General features: G+C 38.6%; 1 protein-coding gene and 1 pseudogene across 1 annotated transcript; one reads left to right on the top strand and one right to left on the bottom strand.

Annotated features, from left to right (window-relative positions):
- Positions 1 to 4597: 4597 nt before the first annotated feature.
- LOC113752606 lies at positions 4598 to 6762 on the bottom strand (annotated as a pseudogene).
- A 1139-nt stretch (positions 6763 to 7901) lies between these two features.
- On the top strand, positions 7902 to 14245 carry LOC113754158 (proline-rich receptor-like protein kinase PERK9). The gene is made up of 8 exons (XM_027298510.1): positions 7902 to 9978; positions 10127 to 10537; positions 10622 to 10708; positions 11335 to 11405; positions 11485 to 11561; positions 11668 to 11815; positions 13508 to 13669; positions 13773 to 14245. Exons 1-8 carry the CDS (start codon positions 8727 to 8729, stop codon positions 13971 to 13973), a joined length of 2409 nt encoding a protein of 802 aa, XP_027154311.1. The 5' UTR covers positions 7902 to 8726; the 3' UTR covers positions 13974 to 14245.
- The last annotated feature ends 591 nt before the right edge of the window (positions 14246 to 14836 follow it).

Below are 14836 nucleotides of genomic sequence, written 5' to 3'. Positions count from 1 at the left end.
TGGATCTATTGTCTTGATAACGATTACTTTTGAAAAGTCCAATTGGTTATAAAACCGCGCTCTGCTTCAATCAAGTCCACCAAAAATGTCCCAAATTCTTTGCCATGTTTATCCAATTTTGTTTAATTTACTGTATTCAAGAAAAAACCCTTTTTGGCGAGAAATAAATTGGATGGTAAGGGGAAAGAGATGATTTTGGAAGAGGGATAGATTAAAGGGATAATTTCAGAAACCTCCCCTGAGGTTTCTGACACTTTCACTGGCACCCCCTGAGGTTCTCAAAATTTCACTGACCTCCCCTGATAGAAAATTGGGCCCCTTTGCTGATATCATGAAGGCCAAAATTACAAATATATCCTATGAAGTTGGGTTTTATTACTGAAGATGGAGTGTATTACTATCGTTTAGTTGGAGAAAAAGACATCTAAAGTGATTAATCAAGCTTAACAACAATAACACAAACTTGATGGCTAATACATGAATTAAAGCTGGATTAGGGAGTAAGGCGCCACTTTTGTGCCTGCTGTGAATATATAAATGTTTTTAAGTAAAATTCAAAAAATGTTACAGTAACTTTTTACGAAAAAAAACTAGTAAGTTATCTATTTAACATAAATTAAATATTTTTTAAAAAAGAAATATCCCATAAAGTACCAACTCTTTATGGCTTTTCTCTATTACATGAACCAAGTACCAGGTTTTATGGGCATTTTATTCTGAATCATTTAATTTATGTTAAGTTCATAAATATTTGCAAATAAAATTCAAAAGCCGTTACACAAGTATTTTTACGAAAGGAAAAGTAGCATGTTTTGTATTTAATATAAATGAAGTATTTGAAAGTAAAAAAAAATTTCCATAACATACAAATTCTTTACGAGTTTCTTCCATTGTATGGAAAGTACTAGCTATTTATGAGCAATTTAATTTGCATCATTTAATTTATATTAAATACATAAATGTTTATAAGTAAAATTCAAAAATTGTTACACTAATATTATTACGAAAGGGAAACTACTAGGTTTTGTATTTAACATAAATTAAATACGTGAAAGTAAAAAAATAAATTACCCACTTTTTACTAGCTCTTTACGAGTTTCTTCTATTATATGAATAAAGTACTAGCTATTTATAGACATTTTACTCTGAATCATTTAATTTATATTAAATATACAAATGGTTGTAAGTAAAATTCAAAAAGTATTACACTCATATTTTTACGAAAGTGAAACTGGTAGGTTCTTTATTTAACATAAATTAATTATGTGAAAGTAATACTCGCAGGTAATTTAATTAGTTTAATTAGTTACTTAAGTTATGTTAAATAGATAACATACTAGTTGACTTAAAATTTATGAAAACCGGCATTTTCCCTGACACATCTAGTGCTTACAGTTTTTTGTATAGTACTTACACCCCCTCAACTTTAGTAATCATTCTAATAATTTATTATTCTTTCAATCTTCTGCTAATACAAGGAGCAAAGGGGCAGCCATGGAATAAAAATTCCTTCTCACACATGAAAATAATATTGTAATCAGATTTGGACTGTATTGTTACCAAAAACTCAAAAGCAAGGGAGGTCAGTGAAATTTTGAGAACCTCAAGGGGTGCCAGTGAAAGTGTCAGAAACCTCAGGGGAGGTTTCTGAAATTATCCCTAGATTAAATGGTACGAGAGGAGGGATTGTAAGTGAGAGGTTAGGTTATGGATTCAAGATCTTTTATTTATATTTTAAAAAAATTAAAAAAAAGACTCGTCTATCCTATCTTTCTTTCTTTGTTTTTTTTTTCTCTGACAATGTTGGCAGACGTGAAGATTAATATGTCAATAAAGAACCCACATCAAAATTATAAGTGCATCCATTCTTGGGAAACAAAATTGTTGGTGCAGGCAATTAGACGTGCTTACAAATACTCAACTTGGGGTCGTAGGGCCAAAAAAAAAATAAATGAATAAAAACGAATTTGTCATGGAAATGCTTATACATTTCAACCGACGAGAAAAACCTTTCTACCACAAAAGTTGACATGGAGCAGAATATGAGATACGAGACTTCTTCCACGTCTAGATATTTCGGAAAATGCTTAGGAAAATTTTATATTAAATGACATACTGAGTTAAGCGGTATAGAAACAAATTAAACGATGTCTCACCTTTTTTAATATAGTAATTCTCATATTTATATTTATTGCTTAAAAAAAATATCGTGATTTCACGATTGCTCTCTGTAGGTGGATTCGCAAAGAGGGAAAATAGAAAGAGAAGATATTTTCGAAGAATACGAGATAAAGAAAAGTTTCTGCTCAAAGGGGCAGCGTCTGGGTCAAAAGTTAACGACCTGGGTCAAAAGCATTTTGTTTCTTCCTTTTGTTTTAGGGTTCATGAGAGCATATTTTGGTCTGTAGGTATCCACAAAAGAGATCAATGATTCTATCTCACACTCTCTGGTTCTACTCTTTTAAAAAGTACCAGCATAAGATCATCTTCTAATTTGTTTTTCTGTCAAATTATCGAATCACGTTTCTCTTTTTCTTGAAGCTACTAAGTTAAGTACACCCCCTGGTTGAAATCTTGATGCAAAAGAACGTAAAAAGACACAACTACTACTTATTTAGGACATTATCATCGCTAGTAGAGACAAATCAAACAGGGGTGTATTAAGATACAGTTACTCCAGTACACATTATATATATTTATTGTGCAAACACTTCAACTATTTTGCTAGTTAAAGCTGTGATGCTGACCTGAAATTCCGAGACCACACAAAATATTATAATTTCCCAAGCATAATGAAATCTTGATGGTGCTATCAAAATTGTTAATGCTTTACATAGTTTAATTAATTACGACTATGAATGAAAGATAATTTGTTTGCTCAATTCCAACCTAAACAGTCCTCCACAGGTAACTCGATTGGGACTAGTCGTCAGTCTTTGCTGTCAAATCCAGGTTTGATTCTTATAAAATAACTCGCTGGTATCTTTGAGCCGAGCTCTGCTAGTCTTAATGTATTAGTTTGGCCAAATAAAAATTGGACCACTCCTGAGTGAAAAGAAAAAAAAAAAATTCCAGCCTAAACCCGTAATATACAACATATACTATAACCCTTATTTCACGAAGGGTGTCTGAGACAAAATTTAGAACTAGAGCAAAAGACAAAATTGAGGATCGTTAAATGTTTTCCAGCTGTATTAATTAATACATGATTTTCTGATAATCTACGTCGGCGGCAGACTGGCAGTGAGAAGATTGAAATATATATTAAAAATTAGTTCAATAAATGAATATGCAATTTGAGTCCAATAATTATTCGACAGGAACAAAAATATATCACGAATCACAATTCAGATTTCACGAAAAAGTCAAGGCAACAACATCAAATTTTGGTCTCATAAATATGTTAATGCACCGACAACTTCTATTGGCTGTCTTTTTTCCTTGTGGATAGGAATAATCTGTCATATATGAAAATCACACGTTGTTATGACTTATGACACGGTAGAATATTACACAAGAATGTGTGCAGCAGTTCTCTTTGAATCTTCCCTTAATTAATCCTCCTCTCTTCATTTTTTTTTATTATTCTTAAGAGTATTTATTTGGGGCTGGAAAAGTCAAACTTGGTTTGTTCTTGCAAATGAATCAGATCTGTGGCTAAAGTATCCAGCTTTTTTTTAAAAAAAAAATACACATAGTTGTACCAGAAATTACAGAAATTCTTTCAGTATTATACTTTTTCAGCCGAAAACAAAAATGGGTTTAGATTGTAATTTTCTGGAGTTTCTATGAAAAAATATACGGTAGCGATTAGATGTCTGACGATTAAAATATACTATAACGATTCTTCAAACGGAAAACTTCAACCCATTAGGACAAAACTAAAACTAATTAGGCACTTTCAATAGGTTACGAGGGGGGAAAAATGAAGAACAGAAATTTAAGTACTTTAATTGGAAAGCAAAGATTAATATATAATAAGCTGCCTGAAGCAGAACATGCCTTTGCTTAAGTGGCAGTCGATCTGAAGGCAGCATCCTACTATTTAGGGACACTTTTTGTGAACCACATTTGGTAAGCACTTAGTTTTAGCTGCTTATGTGGAAACAACTTTTTGGAATTTAGCAAAAACTTCTCAAGAGATGGGATGATGAATAATAACAAACACATTATCTTGATATAAAGTTACAGGATTATTTTTCGTTAAAGTTGGATTAGCATGTAAACTTGGCATAGGGTTACATTGATTAGATGTTTATTAAAGTTGCATTAGCATGTAACCATGATTACATAGGCGTTGAGCCCGTGATTATTAACTCACAACTTTTGTGTTTCACGGGATTAACATATGGTTGATGAGAGTCGTGAGGCTTGGGAGTAGAAGAAGTGTTCAAGGCACACAAATTTTTTAAGGGAAAATGGCCATTTTCGTCCCTAAACTTTTTATTTCTGTCGATTTAGTCCCTAACTTTTATTTCTGGCCAATTTGATACATGAACTTAAATTTCGAGTCCAATTAAAGCCTTCTACGGCGGCGGCGCCATCTAAAAGCAATTTGGCCCCTAATTTAACATCAAACAAGGGCATTTTGGGAACTTTAAATTATCTTCTCTCCACTACCAACCTCCGTCACCAACCACCCACCTCCTCCTCCTCCTCCTCTTATCCTTCTCTTTCCATCCACCTTTGAATTTGGATACGAGGGTGACAATATGGAGGGTCAAACTGAAATCCGCAAAGGCAAAGGTTGGTGGTGTCAAACCACACGGCTTTGTTGTTAGGCAGCAACTGGAACTGTATGGCTGAAACTCCAGCATTTTCAGAATGAATCTCCCAATGACCTCGGAAATTTGTACGGAATTCGGGTTCCTTGCCGGAGGGCTGCTGGGTGCCATCAGGAGGTTGCTGGAAGCCATCAAAGTTACTGCCATCTTGGCCTCCAAAACCAAATTGAATGCTGCCGAAGGGATTTCTTATGCCAAGGGAGAAGCCATCCTTTTGGACTTGGCTGATGGGTGTCCTGGCAAAGGTACCAAGGAACGCAAGGGGAAGAACAAGAAAGGCTTTGAACAGAACAACCATTAATTCCAAAATCCCCAATATCGGAGAATGCCCTTTCATGGGTTCCGTGAAATATTTGTCTCCCCTCGCACAGGCCCCCGATCTCCGTTGGCGCCATAGGGTCCTCCTCTGCGTACCAGTTGGTTCGATGCCAGCTCCGCCAGCTCGTGCCCGATCATGCTTATCATTCGCATTCGGAGGGGCCAGTGCTCCTGGTCCGCGCCTCCGGGCACTGCTTCTCGGAGTTGCCCACCCAGGTGTACGGTAGTGTGTAGCCCACCACGGACGGGAAGGTGAAGTAGTGGAAGCCGCAAACAGCCCGGCAAAAATCTTGGACAGTGACACCCCCGGAGGTAAGGATGAGGTAGATGCCGTTCTTGTGGTCGACGGGGAAGCGCTTCGATCGGACCGCTGTGGCGATGACCTGCTGCATGGAGAGGCGGGTGAGGTGGGTGCCCTAGGAGCAGCGGGGGTCGGAGTACTCCCCAACGACGAGAACGGAGCTGGAGATGTTAGCGCTAGTCTGGTCGGTGTAGAAGGAGACGGTGTGCCACCACTGGGAGACGGAGGGGGAAGGAGCGGCGCGGCGATCGGAGGTGGAGATGGAGAGGAGGAAGTCCTTGATGAGCAGCTGGTGGGAGGCGGCCCACCAGCCTTCAGATGAGGTAGATGTTGATCGGGGAGGAGAGGACGAGGCCCATGTTGTAGCGAAGGTCGACCAAGTCGGAGGAGCCCTCAAATTTCTTGGAGGCGGAGAGGGACTTAGGGGCAAGCTTTGGGTTGAACTAGGAGTCCGACTGTGTTTGGCAGAGTCTGCTGCTTAGCGGAGGAATTGGAGGTGGCAGCATCATTGTTGAAGGGGACGATGAGGAGGAAGAGAAGAATTACTACTGTTTTAGTAATCAACATTTTGTGTATAATTCTTGTTTAATGTCACTTCTTTTTAATTTTTGTTACCGCCCCATCATTAAAATTCCAAAAATACCCCTTTTGGGTTGCTCAATTAGGAACTTGAAGGAAACGGTGCGGTGGCTCCGCCGTTGAATTCCTTAATTGGAATCGAAATATAAGTTTAAGGATTAAATTGGCTACAAATAATATATAAGGACTAAATCGACAGAAATAAAAAATTTTGGGACTAAATTGGCCATTTTCCCATTTTTTAATTACCCACTGCTGACTTCTATTATATTTGTCTGTCTTTCACACAAAACATTGAATGCTTGATGGGGTATTCTGAGGATTTTTTTCAGGATCCAAACGTGCAATGAAAATTGTTCTTATGAGTTGATTTGACTACTTCATAAATTGGTAGCTTCCAAGGGGTTTCTTCTTTTGGTTATAGAGCCAAAAATCAACGCCTAGCGCTTGAAAGATGTCACCAACATCTATCCAAAAAAAAAAAAAAAATTAGACACACAACAAATAGAAAAAAGAAAAAAGAAAAAATCAACTTTGCTCTAGAAAACCAAAAAAAATTATTAGTTGTCAGTTGAGTACTAGACAGGATCAATAACATAATAAAATACGTGCGCAAGCTGAAAAAAACTTCGTTAGGAAAAAATCATCATGCTCAAAACCTCCCTAGTTTGAAAGTTTGAACCAACAAAGAGCAAAGAAGTGGAAAAAGTATAACACCAAAATAAATGTCAAATCAACAGTTGGATTCCTAGGCGCTGACCATCTACGTTGCTGCGACATGGCGTAAACTTTGGCTCAAAATAAAGAGAAACAGATTGATTTTGACGTAATAACGAAGCACCCAATTGAATATATGATGCACAGCCTAAGCCAAAATGATGGCTATGATTAGGACATTTTGATTTTGTAAGTAAGAAAGAGATAAAATATATATAACAACACACACAGTCACACACATGCACGCACGCACCCATAGCCTTAGAGAATTGCATTAATCATATCCTAATTCAGATTTCTTAGGAGTGATTCTTGCCAGGGTCACTATCATTTTTGCTTTCTGGATTTTACTGACCCCAGTTTCCGTGTTTTATCTTGAAGTTTCAAGGCCATATATGAAGGCCTCCTGGCTCCTAGCCACAATTGTCCAGCGTATCAGGTGTTAGATGAGTGGCATCACTGACACGGTGTCCATGAGAGTGATAAACTGAATATGAATCTTTTTTTTTTTTTAAATTTTGAGGGAATGTGAATATGAATCTTGAGTTGTTATTCTTTATCTTTTAAGAATTTAAAAGATCGTGTGAGTGTTTATTTACAATATATATATATATATAGAGGGTTGCGAAATGGGAAAAAAAAAAGAAGAAGTTGGGTTCGCTATCAAACTTGTAAAATTATCATTCACCCCTGAATTACAAGATTTTTGTTAAAAAAAAAATTATCCCAAGAGAAAAAAACAATGAACCCACAAATTCTACTTACAGATACCATAGAAAAAATTTACCCTTTTAGAAGGTTAGATGATGGTTTCCCCCATATTAACTAAAATAGGATTAACTAAGGACTAAAAAGTGTGTAATTTTCAGGATTATATTGTCATGTATTTTGACAAACATCCCATGCTACATACATTATGTCGTATGAACGCACAAGTTCATACGCAGTGTGACTCGTTCACTGCGTGAAAATACGCGTATAGATGTTACTAATATTGGTATTTTCAAAAAAGAGCGAGAGAGAGAGAGAGATTTTGTAGGACAATATTCTGAATTTAACGTGTCAGCCTACTAGGAGGCTACTATACAGAGGAGTTTAGTTTTCTTTTTTCACTAAATTATAAAAGGGTAAAAGTAAAAGCAAATAGGAGTTTTCTAAAGGATTGGATGCAGGATACAAAGTTGATGACGAGATTTCTAGATTGCCGAAGGGACTGAAAAGGCAAAAGTCTATTGGAGGCTGTGGGAACATTTGTGTAAATTTGAATGGTCCATTCGATCCAAAATGGTATCGTTCCATCGTGCACTATGAACTAGTGTCAAACTGTCAGTTAGTTTAAGGGCCGTGTCCACATGTATATACAGTTCTGTTGCTTGCATGGTTGCAAGATTGGATTTTTTTTTTTTTTTGGGTGACTTTTCCTTGATTTGGCATCTGGGTTCTTGATGATTTTGTGTTCCCTGATCTGAGTTATGGGTATAACTGCATTTGGCGATCTGGGGGTTTGAGAAGTGGCTTTGTTAAGCGATTTGGATCAGTGGTTTTGATCTAAAAAGGTCATTAATAATCTGGGTTCTGCTCAAAATTTGATTTTCATTAGTACTGTCAGGGGTGGGTTGGTTTGGTGCTGGAGAGTTTATTGGCTGCTGAAAGGGAAAGTGAGAAAGGAAGCATTTAAATTTTAACTAGATTGGGAAGGTTTTAGGGACCTCTGCAAGATTGGATTTTTGGCATTAAAGATTTGGGCTTTGTTTGTTGGCACTTTTTTAACTGAAGAAGCTTTTTAACTGAGAATTACAGAGATTGGAGGATTGATTTAAGGAATTCGACTGGTATTGTTCAGTAAATTGTGGAATTGGGGAGACTAATTAAGAGCGACGAATCAATTGATGATTGCTTGAGAATTTAGACTGATTGATGTTTTTCTGGAGTTGTTGGAATCTTGATATAGTATTCGACTCTTTAGAATTTCCTGATGGTGATTCGTGAATGTGGAAATTTGCTTGATATATTTGGATGCTGTTGATATGGCAACCATATCTCCATCCCCAAATACGACACCTACTGCAGTTCCACCAGCTTCCTCCCCTCCCCCTACTCAGCTGTCTTCTCCTCCTCCCACTTCTCCACCACCAACACCAAGTCCGCCACCTTCTCAGCAAAACTTGGCCTCACCTGCAACTACTCCTTCAGCTTCACCCCCACGTCCTGCTCAATCTCCTTCCCCTTCTCAATCTCCTCCACCTAATGTGACATCACCTTCTCCGACACAGCAACCTCCTATGGCTTCCCCACCTCCTACTTCATCATCTACACCTCCCCAATCTACAGCTCCGCCTCCAGCCTCTAGTCCTCCTCCACCGTCATCAAATCCACCTGCAACCTCATCACCACCTCCATCGTCTGCATCCCCACCTCCACAAGCTACTTCACCCCCTCCACAGTCTAGTTCACCCCCTCCTCCAGCATCCGTACCACCACAGAGTTCACCACCACCTCCACAAGCTACTACACCCCCTCCACAGTCTAGTTCACCACCTCCTCCAGTATCCATACCACCACAGAGTTCACCACCACCTCCGTCAAGTAATCCTCCAACCAGTTCACCTCCTCCACCATCCGCCAATCCTCCTACAAGTTCCCCTCCACCACCTCCTCCAGCTTCAAAACCACCTGGGAGTTCACCACCACCACCATCTAGCCAGCCACCTAGGAATTCACCTCCCCCACCAGCATCAAAGCCACCGCAGAATTCTCCTCCCCCACCGTCATCAAAGCCACCGCAGAATTCGCCTCCACCTCCAGCATCTAAACCTCCACGAAATTCACCGCCACCTCCTCCGGCAGATCCTCCCAGTAACTCACCTCCCCCACCAGTGTCAACTCCCCCAAGTAACTCCCCTCCCCCCCCTGTCCTTACCCCTCCATCTGGTTCTCCTCCAGGATCTCCCCCACCCTCCAGTTCTCCACCAGGAGCATTGTCGCCACCCCCAACAATTCGGTTATCTCCACCTCCTCCTGGTGCATCACCATTAACGCCTTCTCCTAGTGATCCTACTCCCAACAGGGCGGGAACAAATGCATCAGAGAGTGCAGGATCAACAGGTAAGGGCGGACTTGGAACAGGAGGGACAGTAGCTATTGGTTTGATTTTTGGTGTCATATTGCTCGGTTTGATTGGTACAGCAGCCTGGTGCGTATGGAAGCGTAAGAAAAAGGCTTCTGGACCCAATGGGGGCTATATTTTACCAACTTCCTTTGGGTCTTCTCCAAAATCAGGTGAGTTTTGCATTTGTCATCTTTTATTTCATTGGCATTCGGTCTTACCTCCTTTACCTCGGTTCTAGTTGGTCTATGAAATTTTTGACTTGTCAAACGGTGTATAAAAGTTTGGTGATCTTTGATAAAATCTGTAATTTGTGTCCAGAGTCTGCCTTGTTGGAGCTGGAGAAGTCTGCAGCTGATACCAGAACTGGCTCTGGCAACAATTTTGTTCATTCACCAACAGAACCTGGAGGATTAGGCAATTCAAGGTCATGGTTCACTTATGAAGAGTTAATGGAGGCAACAAATGGATTTTCACCTCATAATCTGTTGGGTGAAGGTGGATTTGGTTCTGTATATAAAGGTCACTTGGTGGACGGAAGAGAGGTGGCGGTAAAGCAGCTAAACATTGGTGGAGGTCAAGGGGAGAGGGAATTTAGAGCTGAAGTTGAAATTATTAGTCGTATTCATCATCGGCATTTAGTTTCACTTGTGGGTTATTGCATTTCTGACAGTAGAAGGCTGCTAGTTTATGATTACGTCCCTAACAACACCCTTTATTTCCACCTTCATGGTAAATGTTACATATTGTGGTCAGAATAAAATGCAATGCTGATACTCAGTGGCATAAGTGTTCATTGTCCTTGCATGTTTTCAGGTGAGGGTAGACCTGTTATGGATTGGACAATGCGTGTCAAGATTGCTATTGGTGCAGCTCGTGGAATAGCTTATCTCCATGAAGACTGTAATTGACTTTATTGTCTTGTTATTCATTTGCTTGACTGTCTCCCATCTTCTCTTGTCTAAAAATTATGCAATGCTTCTTCTCATTTGTTTTCTGCTCTATGGATCTATCTATCTTTTGGTCCCCTATCACAACAGAACTTTGATCACTTGCTTGGTTGGGTATCTTTAGATATTTGCATCACATTTCAAGTAGAAATAAAGATTTAGGATAGTCGGATAAAGCCATTGGTTTGCAAAAGAAATTATTTCCTATATAAGGTGAACCATTTCCTTTATCCTTTTCAAGAAAAAGTTGCCTTCCTATGATTATGTTCTGTCCACTTTCCAAAAGATGAAATTGGTGGAGCAGGGAAGGTGCAATTCTTTTAATAGATCAGAAGCTGCAGTTTTCATTTTTCTTTTTCCAACATGAGTAGCTTGACCATTCCTTCTGGGGTTTCATAGATGAAGTTCTGCTTGCATAGTTCTTTTTCTTGTACTTTAGTTTGTAGCTAAGCCATATTATGTCAAATTCTGTTTTGAGGAGTATCGAGTCTCATCTTGAAGTATAATGTATAATTGTTGATTTCTGAAATTTTAATTTAATTTCACCATGCCATTGAATGTTTTTGGTTTACATGGCAGGCCATCCTCGAATTATCCACAGGGATATAAAGTCATCAAATATTCTATTAGATAACAATTTTGAAGCTCGGGTATGCTTTGCTTTTTACAAGTTGCTAGTACATTCTTGTTTGAGATATTGAGAATATCAACACAATGTCTTGGTTACAGGTTTCTGATTTTGGACTAGCTAAATTATGTCAAGATGCCAATACTCATGTCACTACACGTGTTATGGGAACCTTTGGGTAGGCATTGGTTTCATGTGAAAGATAGTCTTTTCTTTTCTAGTTGGCAGCTTCTGAATATATGTTTTTTTTTTTAATTCTCATATTTCTCCTGGGTTGAAAACAGATACATGGCTCCTGAATATGCTTCAAGTGGCAAATTGACTGAAAAGTCTGATGTGTTTTCCTTCGGAGTTGTACTTCTGGAGCTAATTACTGGGCGCAAGCCTGTAGATGCATCCCAGCCACTTGGCGAGGAGAGCTTAGTTGAGTGGGTAAGTTTGTTGGCTAGTTCCTTGTTGATGTGTTGTTGATGTCTTGCACAGGAGACACATAGGCTGTAGTTGTTGATGTGTTGTACAGGAGACACTTACAGAGAATTGTAAGACAAGTAGAAATACAAGTACAAGATCTGCAAATGTTAAAGTTGAAAATTTTCTAAAAACTGCATTTCAGTTGATGGCCAGGAAATATTAGAATCTTAGTGGGTCTGATGAGCCCCTGTCATTGCTCCCCAAGGTGAAATTAGGCCTACTATGTGGCTCAACAAGGAAGTCAGATCTTGGGCTTGGGATTATTGTCTAAATCTTTGAGCCAAGTTGGATGTATTTGGATAGTATGGGGAATCCATAAGACTTTGGGTCAGATACTATCAGCAAGTTGTGCTAAAGTTTTGATTTAGGGTTTGAAGTTCCAATAAGTATGACTGAAGTCAGCATTTTGTGCAAGCATCCAAGTTCAGCAGCATTTGATGACCAATCTGTGTTTTCTAGTAGCACTGGCTTCGAATAAGGTCCACTGGCCAATTTTCATACAGCATGCCTTGTCCTTGCCCCTTCCTGTCAATTGCATTCTCTTGTTAGTGCTCTGCAAGAAGCCTTAATTGTTTTCCCTCGATGCCTGGGTTTGACATAGGCCCTGCGTAGTATTTCTTGCATGGTTCAGGTGGTAACAAACATGAAAGTTCTACTACAATTATAAAGCCCCAGCATTGTGGCTGACAGAGAAAACCTTGAGCTGCAGACTCAGACCTGCTGTCCTGAGTTCATTAACTAAAAGTAGATTGTCATGATGGTTTGTCCTGAGTTCATTAACTAAAAGCAGATTGTCATGATGGTTGTTACTTGCCATAGTAAAGATAGACCTATGTTTTTAAAGCTAGCATCCAAAAAAAGGCATAGCAATGGTCAACAAAAGAAATGCCGTAGTTGTATCCTTGCTATTGGAGAGCAGATTGCTCTATGAGAAATTTTAATTTAACTAAATGCTAAATTTGAAAACGCAATCTGTTCTCTGCGGAAGTTGTCTAATTTTGCCTTTCCTTAGGGGTGTCTTCTTTGGGATTTTGCCTTGGAGTCTCATCTGATTGCAGGTTATTAGGTCCTTGTGTCTGTCCCTTGCAAAAGACAGATCATTCCCCTTTTTCACACGTCCAATGAAGAATTAATCTTATTTGGACATCTGCTGGGCCATTTCTTTTATATATGCCTGCACAAAGTAGAGTATTTCTGCCCAGAATCCTCTCTGTTTCAGAGAGAAAAATGAACCAGGATAACTAGAAATTTTGCAGGAGCATCATCTATGGTTCATTCCTAGAGGTTATACCTGTATTAGCAGATTGTATCTTATGCATCCATGCCTTGAAATTCTCAAGGGTTCTTTGGCTATTCTTTCCATGTTTAAAGTGAATTCCTGTTTTTACTTGTGTACCTTTTCCTATTACACTTCCAACCATAATTCTAGAATTTAGGAACACTGTAGTATTGACTTCAGCTTCTCCCCAAAGATGTAAATGTTCAGATGGCCTACTAACTGGACCACTGCAATTTTTCCTTCTTGATTCTGAGGGTGTTACTCTTTCAGCATCTCTGTTATGAATTTCTTCATTTGATTCCCTTTTCTTGACATGATACCAAGCAATTAGTTAGTAAAATCACCTTTGCTTACATGATCAAATTTTCTGTCAGGCTCGCCCTTTGTTTAGTTATGCACTTGAATCAGAGCAATTTGATGAGTTGGTGGATCCTAGGCTTGAGAAGAATTATGTTGATAGTGAAATGTTTCGATTAATTGAAGTTGCTGCAGCTTGTGTAAGACATTCATCTGCGAAGAGACCACAGATGGGACAGGTATATACATTTTAAGATACATTTAGTTCAAGGTTCTTCTACTACTTACTAAGTCATTCATCTGGAGTGGAGTTTAATGTTCCTTCTATTCCATATGGCACAGGTTGTGAGAGCTTTTGACAGCATGGCTACCTCAGATTTGACAAATGGAATGAGAGTTGGTGAAAGTCAAATATTCAACTCTGCGCAGCAATCTGAAGAAATAAGATTGTTTAGAAGGATGGCATTTGGTAGTCAAGATTACAGTACCGACTTTTTCAGTCAAGGTGGTTATAGTTTAGCGGAGAACGGTGAAAGTAGGTAAAGATCAATACCTTAACAATCCGGTTGGGTTAGCAAAGCCAAGATTCTCATAATGTAAACGCAAAGACTACTATTCTTTGGTATGTTTATTCACCCTCAGACTCTGCTGTTCTCGATTTGGATTGTGTACTACAAACCCTCGGTTAGATATTGTAAATAGGACCAGTTTTGGCTTTTGCTTATATGAGTATGTAATATTCATCCCATTCTTTTTATCATATTTTTTCCTGTAAGTAAGATTTTGATTCAATGAAATTCATTGAGGTTTTTTTTAACTTTTCTGGTATACTGTCTCCTAATAATTTGCATGAAAATTTCCCATGATTATTTATACGTGTATTATCCTTGGTGCACTCTAGATTGTACTTTTATCCTGTGTGACAGAATGATTAACATGCATGTAAGTACGGAAGGTACTTGCATATCTGGTGTCAAATACGTTTTTGTCCGGATCTTACATTGAGGTAAATGTTTTGGAGCTCAAACTCATTTCAGAATCACATTCATGAGTCAAGCAGCTCAAACTCATGAATGCTCTTTGGCTACTAATTTTGTTGGAATCAAAGGATTCATGTTTTGTTAACAAACTACAATTTTGGTGTTTGCTCAGTCTTACCAGATTGCGACCCTTTTGCCCCCCATACTTGAGAGAAATAAATCCCAAGAGTTGGGTTATTTTCAATAGGTGAATACCTCCACGGAATTATGAATAAACTGATACTATAATTTTTGAATCGACAAGCCAAATATCTGCTCAAGAGTGCATCCAAGGAGATGCATGGTGGAAATTTGAGACGTGAAAGAATGTGGGGCTGGTATCTACTGGTCTGGACATGAAAGTCTACAGTATCATGAACATGGTTA

Source organism: Coffea eugenioides, chromosome 11 (genome assembly GCF_003713205.1).
Source record: "Coffea eugenioides isolate CCC68of chromosome 11, Ceug_1.0, whole genome shotgun sequence".
Taxonomy (NCBI): domain Eukaryota; kingdom Viridiplantae; phylum Streptophyta; class Magnoliopsida; order Gentianales; family Rubiaceae; genus Coffea; species Coffea eugenioides.
Note: the sequence above shows the minus strand (reverse complement) of the source record. Positions and strands in the feature narration are given on the sequence as shown.